The sequence below is a fragment of the Thunnus thynnus genome, chromosome 8 (genome assembly GCF_963924715.1).
Source record: "Thunnus thynnus chromosome 8, fThuThy2.1, whole genome shotgun sequence".
NCBI classification, from domain to species: Eukaryota; Metazoa; Chordata; class Actinopteri; order Scombriformes; family Scombridae; genus Thunnus; species Thunnus thynnus.
The window spans coordinates 5086293-5104491 of record NC_089524.1 but is presented as its reverse complement, the minus strand read 5'-3'; the positions used below and the strand labels follow the sequence as shown (position 1 = coordinate 5104491).

General features: G+C 37.9%; 1 protein-coding gene across 1 annotated transcript; it reads right to left on the bottom strand.

Moving 5' to 3' along the window:
- Window positions 1-14258: 14258 nt before the first annotated feature.
- On the bottom strand, window positions 14259-16232 carry rgs16 (regulator of G protein signaling 16). Its single transcript, XM_067596188.1, has 5 exons — window positions 16111-16232; window positions 15783-15866; window positions 15617-15678; window positions 15301-15467; window positions 14259-15065 (listed from the first exon to the last, which is right to left on the bottom strand). The coding sequence occupies exons 1-5, from the start codon at window positions 16152-16154 to the stop codon at window positions 14850-14852; spliced, it is 573 nt and encodes a 190-aa protein (XP_067452289.1). The 5' UTR covers window positions 16155-16232; the 3' UTR covers window positions 14259-14849.
- Window positions 16233-18199: the final 1967 nt, after the last annotated feature.

The window sequence follows — 18199 nt, the reverse complement described above, 5'->3', positions numbered from 1 at the left end:
TTTTAGGCACAAAACCCACTTTTTTAGGTTTAGGGAAAGATCGTGGTTTTGGTAATGAACAGCAGTCTCCTGTGGAAAAATCCAGTGTTGGGTTAACGCCTGCATCCACCCCTCCTCCTTCGAATGTGGAAATTGGTCGACATATATAGACGTAATCTTTACTGCAGTCCTGCTTCGCGTCATAATTACTGCAGCCGATTAATGGAATCTGTCACTAAAATGTAACAATATGTCGTTTTTGGGCAACTGACATTGCGATCTACTGTGTCATCTCTCTTGGGAGGACGGTCTCGTGTAATTCGTTGATTTGGGTAATTGATTGATTCTCAGTGTGCACGGGTACAGAACATTGAAAGTAAACAATCACTAAAATCTACTTGTGAGGAACCCCATGAGATGAAATATATGAGCCAGAACAGCACCGGAAAATTCTAATTTTACACAGTTAGCCGGTAAATAAACAGGCTGTGTTCCAAAGAACATTCAGACTACTGAAAAGAGAGACATGAGCTCCTTGAATAAGCCTGATGCATACTTTGGACCATGATTTGCAGCCACTAGCTATTAAAGGCATCGTTTTGTTGGCATGGCAGTGTATTCAGAAAACATAGGTTTCAGTACCATGTTATTAATTCCCTTGTTGCAGCCAGACAATAGACGCCTACCAGTTACATAAGTGCTGCACTTATCGAAATTGTCTGAAACATCAGGCTGTCTTGGTATCAGTGTTTTTATTCCAGGACCAATAACAAAGCCTGGTACAAAGCTGTTTGCTTTAATCTTCTTGTTTTAATTTGCTTTTCTATACCACAGTGAAACTTGTGATTGTCCCCTGCAGCTATATTCTCTCTTAACTTTGAGAGGTCATTTATAAGTCACTGGCTACCTGAAAGTTCAGAAACTAGTTGAATAAAATACCTCCATAAAACACCTCTCATTATATGCTGAGATTACAAGCTTCTATTGAAGTGAAGAGTCATAAATTTTGAAAGCAAACTCAGATGATCTGAAAGAGTCTGTTTTACCTTGTTCTTAAAGAAATAACTTGTGGTGCATGGAGTCATACTTTAACAGCAGATAAAACCACTTTATGTCAACATCTCTGCATATTGTTTTTCAGATTTTGCACCAGCAGCAGAGTCCACCATGAGTTGACTTTGTGCTATGTGATGAAAGAGAAAAAAAAGTTGAGTGGGCCCATCACCTGCAGGATTTAAACAATGCTGTATTTTTGTTTATTGGTGATGGTAGAGCTCCAGTACCGCCCCACGGACAAGGCAAGCACACAAAGCTGCATAGGAGTTTGCTTTCATTACAGAATTTCCTGGAAGCCCAAGTTCAGGAAGGGACAGTCCATTGAGTGGATGTGTACTCAGGCCAACGGCAATAGCTGCACCGCTGTTCAAATAAACTGGCACCAGTTGGCATCCAGGTGCTTTGTTTACCACGCTGACAGAAGCTCCATGCTCAATTTATAGATGTAATGGCCACCTGAAAGCTTAGACAGCACCATAAAACACCATTTTACAGATGTAACGGTTACTAAATAGCACCCTGATTGCAATTAACAACCTGACAAATACACAATCTAGTCAGTATGAAGTATGCTGTATTCCTAGTAGCTGTATTGTGCTCATTTGCAAGTTTTTTTCAGCTCATGTTTCACAGCAGCTGAACCTGAACGCTGCAATTATTCGACCTGATGAAAGTGAATATGTAAAGAATTCTCTTGATTAAATATAAATGCTCACACAAACTACTTTAGTATTCAAAGTCATAACAGATGTTATGTTGCCAGAGTTGACTGAAAACACGTGTTAGGAACTCTGGTTGTTGTATTTTATCATCGGCGATGTGAAACTATAAAGCAACACCTGGTTTTATTTGACAGGCATTAAGTATTAATGACAACAATTAACCCTTTTGAACTCACGTGAGTTTTGACTCCGTTTTCAGCAATGGGAATGCATTGTTTGCATGAGCTATCATCGATTTTTCATCTGAGCATGGTATTTTCCATAATTGCTGTCTTTCACGGACGAAAATGAGTCAACTTCTTCTTAGTTGCCAGATGCTTTCTGCTAAATAGGAAGGTGACTGTAATCCGATTCTGCGCTAATCCTGGAGTTTTGTTATGACTCCTTGGCTCAGATTATAGAGATTGCCGACGACTCTCCTGACATTTCACTCACTTCCCACTGGTTAAAGGTCAACAATGGGAGCTCTGGGATAAACACAGCATAGCAAGGGTGATCTAGAAAAGAATGTATGTGTGTGCATGCGTGTGAATTGAAAGAAAAAAAACACCCACTGCGGGTCAGCAGCAGGGGTTCTGTGGTAAATACAGACTGAGACCTTATTGTTACCATTTCCTTTGCTAAACACAGATCAGTCTTCAAACCTGATAATGCCTGATGCTTTAGGCTAGAGGGTTTGGCCAACACGCTATGAAGGTAATTTCTTCCTTAACCCCTTGTCAACAAAACACATTTAGTGTGCAGAACTTGCTGATAATGTATTGCACTCCCCATTGCGCAATGCATGTCTTGCTCCACTGCAAGCTTAATAAACAGTCCCTGTGTGCAGATATTTCATGTTATTTATTACAGGCTGTTTGAAATTATTTTTGTTTGGAGAATATTTAGACCTACCACTTTGTCAGTGCATGAAAACTTTTCCAAAAACATTTGTGACATAATTTTTAGGATATGAAAGGTGTTTTTTTTTAAACTTTGCTATTAAGATTTACTTGCAAAACAGGACCAAACATTCAAAATGATACAACATGGACACTGCATGAATTGCATAATAGTGTACAGATTCTATGGTGAAAACACACCTATTATGGTGTGTATTCATGCAGTTTCTGGCCATGCCCCAGTGGCCACCCACACCTCGACCAAAGTCTTTGAGTAAAACCTGCTGCTCTCTACATGTTTAACACATCAAGATAGTCTTCCAACTATCTACATATTGCAAAGCAAGATGGTTTGTGCTCCTTCCAGTATATAATTATTCTTAATTATTCTTTGTGCAAAGAGACTTTAAGTGTCTAATGTAGCAGGCAAACAACAGGAAAAAAACAGAAAATTAACATTGAAAATTGCACACATACTTGGTGAAGTACTTTGATTTGGAGGAATAATAGTTTGTCAGGATGGAGTAGAAAATCCCACAGCACCTTACATCAATGCTCTAAGAGGAAGAAGAAGAAGAAAATGTAATCTGCTACATTAAAGGTTATGGATGTATTATAAGATCTGGATACAGTGCCACCACTCAGCCTTACAGCCACTTTTCCCTGGTGGCCACTCACGGTATTGCAGCGAAAGAATTAGCAAACTGTCCTAATAAGTGACTAATGTATTCAACACTTTAATCACACATGACAACACAGTTAAAGCTTCATAAGGTCTTTGTTGACATTGTGTCCATCTTGTGAACAGAGAGTTTAATCACCTTCAACTTGTTCATCCCTTTTTTATATTGACAAAGAGAAAACAGATGTTAGGGAGCTGGTTAAAAAAAGGACATTGAATATTCCAGTTAATTTCCCAATGCACAGGATATGACATAACTACCCCATGTGCTGAAATAACTATTAAGTCTATGCTAAGTGCTTATACAGCAAACATGCCTGTGTGATGACTGTGAGGGAGGGGAGGAGGTCACAGAAGCTACCACGGAAAAGATTGAATGAAGGCCATGAGACATCTAAGAGATTTAAAGTGATTTTTTTTTACATGATCAGGTTTGGATTTGTCATTTTATTGATGCCAGAATGAATCCAAACCAGGAGAAAATTTCACATCCGCTACAAAGACCCCTTCTTGCTCTCTTGTCAAGCTAGCCGTGCTGGACCTCAGGCATGATGCTGGGTTATTAAAGAGGTGTCCAGTTTCTCAGCGCTCCTTGCTCACAGGGCCACGAGAGGAAATGAAATTGCTTTTCCCACAGCACCATTAATTGTTTTCGTTAAGTTGTTTGTTTGCAAAGGCTTTTCCAGATGAACCTGGTGCTTACAGGGGGGCAGAGAAGAGCTACAAAGACTGTTTTCTCTTGAATTACAGCGGATTTGTCTGTTACGGAATTGTGGCCTGAGCACGGAGAGAGGAAAAATCTGAGGATAAATAATGATGTATTCATTATCATTCCTGTCTTAGAGAAATAAATTGCATTCTTCATTTAGAGAGAACATGGATTTTCCATTGGAGAGGTCAACACTAAATGCTAACAATGGATGTATTTCTGGGCTGCGTCTTACGTAAGATGGATAACGCCATCTGAACGAATAGAAAACATGATTCACAGAATCATTCCTTTCGCAAAAGTTCAGCTTGTGGTTTCATAAAACTACAGTTTGGATTTCACTCCAGCTGTTGCTGACAGTTTCAATGACAGCAAAGACTCTGTTCAAGAATTACAGCTACATAAAACACATAAAAATATGTGAGCTGGACAGAAACATTGTGTCCACCCGTAAAAAGCTATGTCTTTGTATTTTGACAGCTAAGAAATCTCCACAACTATATCAGATCAGATAAACCTCAACTTTAGAAAAACAATGATTATCACACGCCATTTAATTCAACTCTGTAGCCTCAAGTGTGTTTGGTTTTCAGGGATCACAAATCAGACCAAATAGCCATAAAATTGGCAATATAACCACAAGCCAAACCAAACATGACAGTGAAACTGAAGCCAGAATATGGAAAACAGCAACAGTTTGAGGTGCCTGCTTGACTAGTTGGTTTCTTTGTGTGCAGCTAGTGAACAGAAGAGCGTTATGGTCACAGCCTGTTGCCTATGGAGCTCACGTACGTTATGTTTGTCCTGTTCACATCAGAGGAGGGGTTAATGCACTGAGGAACACTCCAAGAGGAGATATGGTGACTGTCACAGCTCTTACATGATGTAGGCCTGTGCTGTGTATTTTACTCTGTGTGCTTGTGTGCTGCTAATGACCTCTAAGATTTATCTCTCATTAAAGGAGTGTGTTTCCCATTCACAGGTGTCAGAGTTTTATCCCTAAATATATGATGATATGAACGTTTCTGCAAAATACAGAATGTCATGACCCATAGAACTGAATTTCCTTAAGTCTATATTCAGAATAAAGAAAATGCAACTGGCCAAAAATGTATGGACACCCAGTGTTACACCCAAATGTGATGTTGCAGCATCTCACTCCAAAGCTATAGGCATTAATATGCTGCAATAACAACACTGTCTATTCTTGGAAGATTTTGGGCCGTGGCCTCACTGATGTTGGGCAATAAGGCTTGGCTTGCGGTCGACATTCCCGTTCACCCCAAAGGTGTCGGATGAGGTCAGGGCTCTGTGCAGGCCAGTACAGTTTTTCCACACCAAAGTGGGAAAGCTATGTCTTTACGGACCGCACATTATCAGCTCCGAACAGGAAAAGACCTTCCCCCATAATATCGCCACAAAGTTGGAAGCGTGCACACTGTCATGCAGGGAAAAATGTGTCAACTCTCAGTGTTATGAAATGAAAATGAACAAACCTCCTTTATGACTTCACACTCATTAGCCTATTTGTATTATTGTATTCTGTAACATTAAGATTTCCCTTCAAACTAGGCATTTGGCCCAAATCATGAAAAATAACCCAAGACTAAAAGTGCACAAAAATTGTGTTTATGTCTCCATAAACCTTGTTTGGATGTCCATATACTTTTGGCCATATATTATATAATTAAAGCAAGAATATGTAACTTTTGTTTTTTCAGCTTGTCACTAGATGTAGTTAAAAAAGACCAACAGCTAATGAAAGTGCATGTATTATATTCAGCAGTGATGATATGAGATGCTGTTACTGTTGTGAACAACATAGCAACAATCTGACATATCTGCTCAATACTTAATAGAAGAGTCACTTTGTTTTTTTATTAATCAGAGATGATGCATATTATCTAACATTATCATGATAAAAAAATATGCCAGACATATACAAATGGCTTGTTTTTATCTGCAGCCAATAAACAAGTTGATTTTAAAAGGTTTAAATAAAGAAATACAGATAAAATGAGGACACACACATACAGCAGGATGCAGGAGTGTACGCACAAAAGAAAACTTTATAGTAGAAAGAAACATAATGGATGCACAGACAAGTATGCATGACAATACTAACTTCAATTCTAAATGAATGTTAGTTTAGCTGTTCAGCAGCTATTCTGTTAAGTCTATCATTGTCAGAAAGCTTGAACCACTGCTCTTGTTTGCTGATGCAGATTAAAGTATGTTTGATGCTGCCATGATTTTCCAGACTGTTGACCTTTACCACGTTATATAACTTTGCATTTTTCTGATAAATTCATTGCAATTAATGTTTTGGCCTCACTTGAGCTCTGTCAGGAAGAGTGCTGTCTAATCCCTCTTTAAAAACTCACATATGTAAATGGTGGCTGTCCGAACTGGTGAGAATTTTAATTATAATAGTTAACTTTTGACCCGGAGAGAATAAAGCGATGAGGCACACAGCAGTAAATTCTGAAAAGATGACCAAACACTTAAGAGTTCAATGTCAGTCAATTAATCAATGAGCTTTTTTGCTCTATTTGAAACACCTCTGAATCAAGCGGTGGATGTGTTACAAGGCGAGCTTTGTTATTGTGCAAACATCTGGTCCCAATTATTGGAGCATTTACGACAGAAATATGTCAACATTGGCATTCTGTTAAAATGTATGCGATTAGATCTGGCAGATGTGCCTTCAAAATCTTCAAAGAGTTCTAAGCGATCATGAGAAAATCAGACACACACACACACACACACACACACACACACACACAATAAAACATAGATTCATTCCTTCTGAAATTAGTGTGGAACCTCCTCAGAACAGAATGTACACTGGGAAAAGGTTTAGACAAAGTGTTTATGTCGTACCGGCTGAAAAATATAAAAATAGCTGACATGTAATAGTCACTTAAACCTGAATGTACTTCGAGTGGATTTATATGTAGCAACAATCCCGTCTAAAGTAAGCTCGATTATCTCATGTTGATATAGTGGATTGCTACATCTGTTGAGTGTGTGACAGGACAGGCATATTCTTTTGTTCCCCTCGTTAAACTTTTCTCTTTCCATTTCTATATTATTATTATCTAAATGTTTGTCCCATTCATTCTTTGTCCTCTGCTCATTTATCTACCTGTTTAGAGTTTTAATTATTTTACTCTTATTTTAAGTGAAGTGTTTAGCAATGTTATGGTGGAAAATGACAGGACTTAGTGGTGGAAGAAGTACTCAGATTCTGAAGAAACAATAGTAGTAGGAATTAAATTCTTTTTCCTGATGTTTCCTTAAAATATAAAACTTCTCAAATGCATCTGTACATGTTAAAGTCTGAATGCGATCCGAAATATACGACAACGTGAACAACCTTAGCAACAAAGACTATGGAATGGATGGCTGTCTGTGGGAATGAGAGAATAATCTGTCAGTCCGACGAGGAAATGGAGGTAATTTTGCAAATGAAGTGTTCAGAGCAGGTTATACCCTGGCTTTTGACTTTCAGAGAGCATTTTTACATATGTTCACCTCAAGTTTTGGAACTTTGACTATGTTAAACATAGAAATCCAACATCATAACAGTATATAAATGGAAAAAAAAAGTCCAAAAAGCATGTTATGTCCACTTTAAGCAAGTGTTCTAATACAACAGTGCAAAAGTACATTATTGCTAGAAAAAGTTCTGCATTCAAAACATTACTTAAAAATAAAAGTACTTGTTCTGTAGAATTTTTTTTTGTAGAAAATAATATATCATTATGTAATTTTAGCTGATTTATATATAGAGAGTTTTGTCCAATGGGTTTCTCTAACATTTGAACTTTTTAGGCCTCAAACATTTATTGAAGTAAAAAACATGGCACTCAACCAAAAACAAAAAGAGGCACTGGGGTGCATGCAACCAAAGTCAAGAGTTCAAAGCCCAAAAAGTACGCATAGCTGAACTGTCATTTCCCCCCCTGTGCTCAAAAAAAAACTACATAAAAACAATCTAACTGATCTGGGTGTGTGAACCCTTCTATGTGAACAGTTATGGAAACATCTGAGCAGTTTAGAAGGGAAATCACTCTTTCGTGTAAGTGGTAACAACTCAGACAAACATGTGACTCAACCATACATTGCTTTTATGTAAGAGATCACAAGTCATAAAGAGTTGAAAACCATTGGTTTAGTCATTGGCTTAACGCTGCATTGGGTTCTATATGTTTTTTATGTAATCTTAATCTGAAACGTAAATATAGCTCTCATATAAATATAAATATATTAATCTCTGAGATGTAGTGGAATAGAAGCAATGTTATGAGTCATATATAAGTCCTACTTAAGGCGTAATGGAAAATTTAAAATACAAATAATGCATAGAAGTAGGATTCTTGATTCTCACAATGTCATGACATTTTTCAGAGCCTTCATGGCAAGAATATATCAATCATACAACATCTCACTAAAACTGACACTCCTTACTGAAAATGCTCACACTGTAATACTTAATATGAAATAATACTTTCATAAGAAAAATGAAAGATCATATGTGAAGCTTTTTGTTTTCCGGGACTGATCCTGAGAGGATAGAGGATGTGAACCCTGAGGAATTGAGAGTCACTAGATAGCACAGTTTTCCCTTTTCACAAGGGACCCACACCAGGAGATTTCCCACGCTTGGAGTGTAATGTGTTGTTCCCTACTCCCGTCTCTCTCTCTGTTCTCGTGCGCTCATCTTAATATGTTTAGTGTGAATCCTCTCCTCCCGTCTGTCTCCTCTCCTACTGCGCTTCTTCTCCTCCCTCCGCATCACGCTCCTTGATTTCCACTCCGTTACCATAACATTAGAAAACATCAGCTTGCAGTACATATGAAGGGGATGTGAGGGATATACTATGGGAAGAAGAGAAAAGACCCCCCCCTCTCGGAGGTCTCGGCCACACCGAGGTGCGTCTGCGTCGGGGAGATGCACAGCACATGTCCGTTCCAGTGAGAGAGACTAAGGAATGTGCACATTGGGTCATCATCTCCATATCTGCTCTCGTCTTAACGGCCACCAAGAGGGTCGCGCCTCCTCTTTACAGAAACATGCAGAACACTGCGTTTTCTCGGCACCTATTTTAGACTCGAGGTCACCGGGTTCAGTAAAGCCATATGTGATGAAGACGACCATTGCTGTAAATGGTTCTGTCTTACTTATAATGAACATACAGTATGTCCTCTTTAGTACATTGGCCTTGTAAACATCAGGGCAGTAACTGACATTTAGGAGGTGGAGCTCATGTCTGTGGGATTTTTTGATGTTTTTCCTACAGTATACTTTTCACACAAACATAATTATGATTAAAGATAATGAATATTTCCTCAAAGTCAAGTTTAATTCAGAGGTATTTGCTTTATTTGACCACTCAAAGTTGAATCTTATATTGTTTAGCTTTTATATTGAAGTCAATAAATTAGCTATATACATCTTAAAATGCATCTTTGATTGTTAAAAGAGAATAAAAAAAGAACATCTTCCGGTTTAACTCCATCTAAACTCACCTCACCCCTGACCTTGGTAAGTTTTTTGGTCCATGTTACTGCCATGATAAAGAAATAACCGGTTTTTAATGTGTTTGATGTAATGTTTGCTAGTAATGTGTTTGTTGTAATGTGTCCTTAAAGATCAGATATGAGAAACAAGAGGGATCAGACTGGACTATACTGTGTATTCGGGTTCATTCGCAGCCTTTCACTGCCCCCCAGTGCCATGAAAGAAACCTACAGTACATCCAAGCAGTCGATACTAACCCTTAATTTAAAATCTTCTTTTAGCAAAGTTATTCTTTTGAAAGATATATAGATGCATGAAGATGTGAAAGTAGAAAGAGAAAAAAACAAAAAAAATGCAGACAAGTGTACGTGTTTTTTTATTTTTTAAAATCACTTTAATCATCTGGTGACCCCTAAGAATTATCTTGGAACCCTTTTAGGGGTCCTGACCCCTAGGTTGGGAAGCACCTGTTCAAAAATGTCCAAAAGGTCAATGGTTAAATACAAAATTCATTTAAGCATTTGAGTTGTCATATCATGCAGTACGGTTCAAATTTCCAGTAGAAGTGGACATGTAGTTATTATAAAATACCACCAGATGTCAGTGTAACTTCATGATTATCCTGCACAGTACCACTGTAGGAAATACATGCACCATGTGGTGCCACTGACATACACAGACAACAATGTATGATGTCTTTGTCTTCTATGTTTTACTGGGAAGTACAAAGTATTTTATTTTATTACATGTAATATATATTGCTGTAAAGTCTGTTGACTTTTTAGTAACTAAGAAAATAAAAACATAATTGCTGTGTTTAATGTTGGCAATAAAAAAAAGAAAAACAGTTTTGTTTCAGTTTTGTGCCCCGATGCAACATCTGACCTTTGGAAAATCCTACCCTGTGGAGTGGGGGTCAGCTGAGTGATAGCTTTGAGCACATCCAGTGCTATTTAAGAGCACAAATGTTACTAAAAATGGCACAATTGTGTAATTGTTCTATGCACTCCTTTTGGCAACAGCAAGTGGAAAAAAAAAAACTCTTGTGGAGTGGCATAATATCTGCTCTGTTAGAAAACACCACTTTATCACTTGAATACAATAAGAGTTTAAATTACATTTCAATATCAATTACCAACCTCACTGTGAGCAGTTTTCATTGGAACTACTTTCCCCTCATGGAAAAGTCCCAATAGGACTATTTTGGTATAAATGCATTTCCTGTACAAGACCACAAGGCTTCTGCTAGTTTGAACCAGTTCATCCCTGTTTTCTTACGTATTAGTTTGTGGTTTATTGTTTCTGGAAAAAAGATTTTATAGAAAACCAGGAATACCACAAATTAAGTAAAATCACTTCCATTGAACTGGGATGGTGACAGAAAGCTCGGAAATTATCATCAGCTGATCAATCTAAATCTATTTAGGAAACTATGTCTTCCAGAGAAACAATGCACTTCAGATGAAGTACTTTGGCTTCCTGACACCTTATTTCTTGTGAGGAAATAGTGTGTCATTATATTGCAACAACCGAGGGAGGAGGTTGGCGTGGATGGTTGACCGTACAAAGTGTGACTTTGACACTAAAGACCGCAGTCTACACATGTAGGTTTGTCCGTCAATGCTTTGCGGTGCCAGTATCATCATAAAAATACAGTACCTCTATCGACACTTATGTTCTGTTTGGGGTCTTTGTGCTATGCTATGTTCAAAAACCACACTTAACATTGTTTTATAATACTCATGACTTTTTTTTCCCAATTAATGAGAATTTCTTATGAACACAGAAAATGGAAAATGGAAACCACATGAGTTTGTAGTTTCAGAAACCCAAGTAGTAAAACATGATTAAATACAATATATTTTCATATGCTCTATATCTGTGATTGGTGTTGACAAAACTATTTATTCGGCCCCATCCATCCCAAATCCATAACAAGTATCTAGTATGTTTAGATATCTGTTATCTGAGATTTTTCTTATAAGAGGTCTAACAGGGAGTTCAACCTTTCTGGGGTCTAACATGATGTCCCTATGAGGGAAAACACATTTATTTGACTTTTAATGACTTAAACATATAGAACATTAAATATAGAATAATTAAATATTATTTTTTGTAATAATACCGTTTGGTCATGTCTGTGTTTTGTCTCTTTCATCAAATGTGTAAATTCTCTCCGTGCCAAAGGGAAGGGTTACCACATGTTGGGATTTTATAGCATCACTGGTATAGGTTATATATTATACAGTATATTTCCTATAGCCGTGTTATCTAGGCCACTTATTTAGAAAAAAAAACATAAGTGAACTTTAAAGCTGCCTTATTTGATATGCAGCCACAAGCTGACATACACGGCCAGCACACCAGTTTAGAAAGTGGATATGGCTGATGTGCTAACAATTAATTCACATCCAGCAGAGTAACATTAGCATCAATTTGGGGTTGTGTGTCTGAATATTGGACTTTGACTTTCCTTTTAGCTCTGTTTGTTCTCCACAAACTCCTGAAAAAATATGTGGCTTTTTAGCTGCTAGATGTTTAGACTTTCTTTTTTTTTTTGAAGATTATTTTTTTGCCTTTATATGACAGACAGTATAGAGACAGGAAATGTAGGGAGTGAGAGGGGTATGACATGCAACACAAGTTACTCGGCCAGGAGTCGAGCTGTCGACGTTATGTGGTAGCACCTTATCCATGAGGCCACCATGATGCCCCGATGTTTAGGCTTTCTTCACTATAGCTTCTAACGTTGTGAATTGGATTGAAATGAATTTTTAGCCGAGACTGTTTTAAATTTGCTAGCCATAAAACTAAAACAATGAGCCAGAAGAAGCTAAAACAATCCTTAGAGCTGCATTCTCTGTGGGTTAATCACCGAACAACCTCTTTATATTACACAGTCATTTCAGTGTTAAACGCACAATATGTAATTTCAGCCACTAGGGGTCTCTCAATTAAAAACAATAACAACAAACAGAGGGTGATGACTTTGTGAAGTAGAACATAGGTCTAGTTGTTTTTATACATTTTAATGCAGAAAAGTTACATATCATAGCTTTAATATAAAATAAAATCAAAAAGCTTCAAAGTTTCTACCAAAACATCAAATAGACCATTCTGTTATTCCAGCCCAGTGTCACGGCACAAAATTTAAGATTAGATTTATGTTCATGAACACGAATTTTCCATTTTTTTTCGTGACACTCAGCATGACTTTCAAAGAGCCAGAGTCAGGTGGTGCAGTTTAGATGCTTGCATGAAAAATACTTAAATTTGAAATACATTAGTTTGAAAGTCATGCTGAGTGTCACCAAAAAATGAAAAATTTGTGTCCATGTATACTGATCATTACATTAAATTTCATGCTTATTATTCTGTGCATGAACTGCCATGATACTGGGTTAGTTATTCACTGGTTTGACAACTTTGTCCTAACATACTGAACAGTTGTGCACACACACAGTTTTAGCAAAGCAATACATGATAATAACCATATTTCAGTAAGTTCAGTTTCATCTTTACTTCCAAACAAGTTTAGATGATAAATATGGTAAAATATGGGATTTATTTAAAAGTGTTTGTAAAATAAATTACCAGTCTTGAAAACTGAATGTAAGCCTGTTGCTTATATGTGCCTGCACATTATGTTAAGACAATAAAAATTGAATTGGATTGGATGTCCCCTGCAACATTGTTCAGAATATGGCCACACTTACAAAACCAGCTTTACAGATGGTCATTGCTATGCTTAGATTGAGATAAAAATGTCAGGGGGTTACTATAGAGAGGGAAGCAGCATTACGAGATGTTCATATGCAGCAGACCTGTAGGCCAGCTGTTCTCCACCTGACACTGGCTCCACTCTACACTGATGACATCTGAATACACAAAGTAGACATTCAGCCACATTTTGTTCTCTTGCCTGCTGTTGAAATGCACTTTACTGTGCAATCATAATGGCAATAGTTAACATTTTAATGAGAACACATTAGATAACCAGCATTATCACTATCATCAATGTCATTATTACCTAACTATATGCTTTGCAGGGTTTGTGTTATCCCTCTGTATTATGGCGCTGGGGTGTGTTTTCTAACTGCTCGGTTGGTGGAAGACAGCAGTGATCATGCTCCAGCCTGGTAGCGGCTTTGCTGTCATTTATTACCTGAAGTTGATGGCTAATGCAAACAGTTGCTAAGGCAATAATAAAGTTTTATAGCTCTCCCTGTTACGTTAATGCTGTCACATTATCTCGTCGCACTTCCTGTTTGCTAGAAAGCTCTTTCTCTCATTCACACGATATATGACAAAGGCTCTGAGCGGGCGGATGCTGTCATTGTCTGAGCCCTTTATAACACAGAGCAGAGCAGTTTCCTAGGTGAATAACAGTTCTGCACAACATCAGCTGCAGGATGTCTCATGATAGCAAATATATCAGTGTCATTTTTATATCAGATAATGTAGAAAATTAAACATTCACCCTGCTATTTGTTCAACTATGTGCACATTTCTATTTACCATTCTGTATGTTTACAATTGATGTTTTATCTTTGTCAGCAGGGTAACTGAGATGACCCTTGGTGGAGGCTTAAAATGTAAAATTTTTGTCAAATGTTATTGTGCAAGTATGTAGCTCTGCTCAGCGACACTAAATATCTAATACACTTAAAACAATGATTTAGTTCAAAAAGGACAAAACAGTATTTTATCATATTTTTATTTTTCAAATAATTTAGTTTATTTGCTGGTATGTAAAAAAGACAACAGTGAAATAAATATTTTAACATTATATTGCACATTGGTTTAATTTTTATTCTGTAAAAATTCAACAAATATCTTATACAGGCAAATAAATACAAATAAATACAAAATCATAGTAGTAGTACCCCACATGCCTGTTCACAAACAGTGTATACAACTGACAGAGGGACATCGTACGTCACAACCACAGAAGTTTGCCTAATGGCAAAGAAAAGTGCTTTTCCCACTGCTCTCCTGTTTGATTGTCAATCAGTCTGATATACTTTCATTTGACTTTGCTGTCCAGAATCCACCTGTATTCAGTCCACTTAAGGCATCAACCTCCAACTTTTCTTCTATTCTTCTTTCCTCTTGTCTTCTATCTTTACTTAGTAGAGCTTCAACGGATATGCCCATCCACCGTTGCTCTCATGACGGTCTTTGTGTCTGCACCCGCGTCCGGCGTCTCGATGCAGCACTTAAAGCCATGCCTCTCTTGCTTTAACCCTTAAGGTGACCGCTAACAATCCTCCATCGGCTCGAGGAGAAGGTCTCACACCTTCTTCTCCTGCCGGGGCTGCTTGGTGGCCTTGGCGCTCGGTTTGGCTTGGCAGACGAGATCCCTGTAGGCTGGAGAGCGCAGGAAGCGAGGGTAGCAGTCTTTGGCCATTAGCATGTAGATCTTGTGTTGGGCCTGGTCAAAGCAAGAAGGTGACAGGGCCAGCATGTTGGCTTTTGTGATGTCACGGGTTTCATGGTCAATGTTAATCTGGAAAAAAGGGACAAGTAGACAGAAGCAGATTAGTCTTAGTGCTTTTTTTTTTGGTCAGCGTTGGAGAGGATAGTGACACAATAACAGAAGATATAATCTAAAACAATGTATGCTATCAGGATAGGTAGGATTATGCATGTATATTTTTTAAAGAAAGTATTTCTTTGGACGTCATCATCTAAATTCTAGGATTCAGATTTAAATTTATTTTTGAGTTGGGGTGTTTCTTTACCTCCCGGGGAGCATCACTGCCGATGAACTCATCATAGATCTTCTGGGCTTTGGCAGGTAGTTTGGCAAGAGACTTGGTATTCCTGTAATCTTCACAGGCAAAGTAGAATGCGATGTTCTCCTCGCTGAATTCAGATACCAGGAAGGTTGTGAAGGCACACAGTCCATCTGAGGAAAACAGAGAAATTTTAATTACTAATGGTATGTGATGGAGCTGCAGGGGCTGAACATGTCTGCAACTGTCTCTATATGTATTTTATTTGCTTTTGTGCTCGTGTGAATGAATTAGAAATGCAGAAACTTAAGTCTAAACTTACATTTGCTGGACAGGAGTTTTTCAAAGGACTCTTTCCACCTAAGGCATTCTTCCAGGGTTGGCCTGAAAATAGATGAAACATGATTAGATTAAACCTAGAATTTCAATCAACCACATATTACTAATAAGCGTACATTGTAATAATATTTAGTATGTGTGATGCTTACTTATTTTTGCCGATTTTGCAGCAGGATAGACTCCAATCAGGTTTTTGCAGAATGCTTCCCAGCCTTGCTTTCAGCTCCTTGGCCCTGAGAGAAAAAGACAACAGGTTAGATACATTTTTGACTTTAAATACATACTCTCTGACACTTCGGTAAAATTCAGCACAGCATGAATTCACTATTAATGCAAATTTAGCAAAATCTAAAACTCTTTTAGCTCCTAAAAGTGCTCGTGCACAGATACAAAACAGCAGTGCTGTGTTCCTGTAAATCCAGTAATCCAAATCCCTTAACATCAGCCGAGTTGGTGTTTGCATTAAGCTTCATGTACCTTTCCAGGCAGCAGGCAGGCAGTGATGCTAGTCCTTTACACATAGTAGCAGGTTGGAGCTGGTAGGGGTGGTGTCTCGGTAGTTAAATATCTGTTTAGAGATGCTGAGTAGAGAGCGAGATCGACTGTGTCTGAGTACAGCCAGAACAGAGATTTTATAGTCCTACCTCCCCTGCCTCTGATGTGTCATCAGACCTCTCAGCCAATCACAGAGAGAGAGAGAGAAGGAGAGAGAGAGAGAGAGCAAGAGAGAAAGATGGTGAAATCAGAAAATGGGGGAGGATATGCAAGGACGAGGCTGGGAAATTACTGTGAAATGATAAAAGCCACTGATATTCTACGCTATATTTTCCTTATATGTCCCTGAAAACATGCTGTAGTGTATCTTTTAGTGTTTCACACTTCTCTTTCAAAACAAGTAGTCACACACATGAAAATAGAAAATAAACCATCCATCCAGTATGCATACAGCACCAGTCAAATGTTTGTAGATGCTTTCTCATTCAAATGAAAAGGAAGGTGTGTCCAAACTTTTGATTGGGACTGTATATGAGAGTGCTGTATATATTTAAAGTGTGCATAAGGATTAGCTTTTAGTTGTTTTGTACCTCTGAAATGGAATAACCTTGAGAATATTCTTATACTGTCAATGTGCCAAGTTTAAGTTTCTCACAGTTTGCTTCAATCGTTGAAATATAATTAATGTTTAATGTGACTCTTTTTGTCTTTAGTCATCATTTATTTATAATCTTTGCTAACTGTTTATCATGTAACTACTTGTTAGAAAACAGTGCTTAAGTAAAAGCTTCAATTAATCATTCAGTGTATGATAAGATTCAGTATGTGTGACAAAATCCTGTGTTGTTAAATGGCTTCTCGACAGTTCCTTTGCTCCTCTGATAATTGAAGAAAAAGACTGATAAAGCACATTTCAACCGGTAAACACAACAACCTGCAACCTCTTTATGGGCTTGATAAAGGTGTTCATTCTAGGGAACAATGGGAAGGGGTTCAGTATTAACTCTGTTTAATTATATTACTGTAAGAAGGCTGGCTGTACAGTCCGCTGCTTCGCACATGAAGCGGGAACGTTTCCCATATGGCGAGCTACAGGTTACTTATCCAGGATTTGTTTGTCATGTAATTCAGATAAAAGGGACATTAGATAATCCAAGACTTTACGTGACACTCTCTTGCTCAGCTTTACAGCGGTCTGTAGCTGGTATATTTCCAAAAATATTCCAGCAGAAATACAACTGAAATCACACACATGTATTTCTTTATTTGTTTTTGAATTATTTCAGTGCTTTGGCAAGAACTAGACCCACAGGAACAAATACAGGAATCAGAGCATTAAAAGACTTCCAACTACTACTTCACAAATGACAGTGGAAACATTGTATTGCAACCACCAGGTTGCGTAAGTCTATGCCCATGGGCATTTAGAGGAATTGAGAACAGGACTGTGTGACAGAAGAATCAGCGCTGTTTATGGCAACTCCCCTCATAAAAAAGTAGTAATTTCCTAAGAAGCAGATGAATAATTTTTATACCTGTTTAAATAAAACTGATAAACTAAACAAAGACGGGAGAGATTTCAGTAAACGATTCTGATGTTACCACAGACATTTTTCCTGGTAATTGTAAAATCTGCATATTTATACAGGACTGATTTGGATTCAAATACGTGTCTCAACAAGTTAACCAGAAAATTAAACGATAAGGCCAACAATGAGTCTGTTTTTCGATACTTTCTGACTTCCCGAGGCTGTTTGTGTCTCTTAACCCCACATTTATCAATTCATAGAGTAGATGTTACTCTTAAAAACAGGTCCTGAAAGCTGTATCATTTCCCAAAACAGCTTGGAAGTGTCGTTTAAGCTAACAGGAGTGAATAGTATTTTTGTTGGGGACTACTTCCAGCAGTGGATTCGGGGCTCTGGTTTAGTATTTACGGCAGCAGGACACTGTATGCAGGATCGACTCACAGCCCGTGTTCACTTTAATGAAGGAACATGTCATTCAGTGCTGCTGTGTGACTCATTGATTTGTTTTTTGGACAACAATGGAGCTCTGTGTCACAGAGAAA

What these genes read in the sequence shown, in the direction of transcription:
- rgs16 (XM_067596188.1), bottom strand. Translation starts at nt 16,154, where the DNA reads ATGTGTAAAGGACTAGCATCACTGCCTGCCTGCTGCCTGGAAAG. An exon ending in AAAACTCCTGTCCAGCAAAT is followed by an intron (nt 15,468 to 15,616) that starts GTAAGTTTAGAC and finishes TGTTTTCCTCAG; the next exon opens with ATGGACTGTGTGCCTTCACA. An exon ending in GCAGTGATGCTCCCCGGGAG is followed by an intron (nt 15,066 to 15,300) that starts GTAAAGAAACAC and finishes CCTTTTTTCCAG; the next exon opens with ATTAACATTGACCATGAAAC.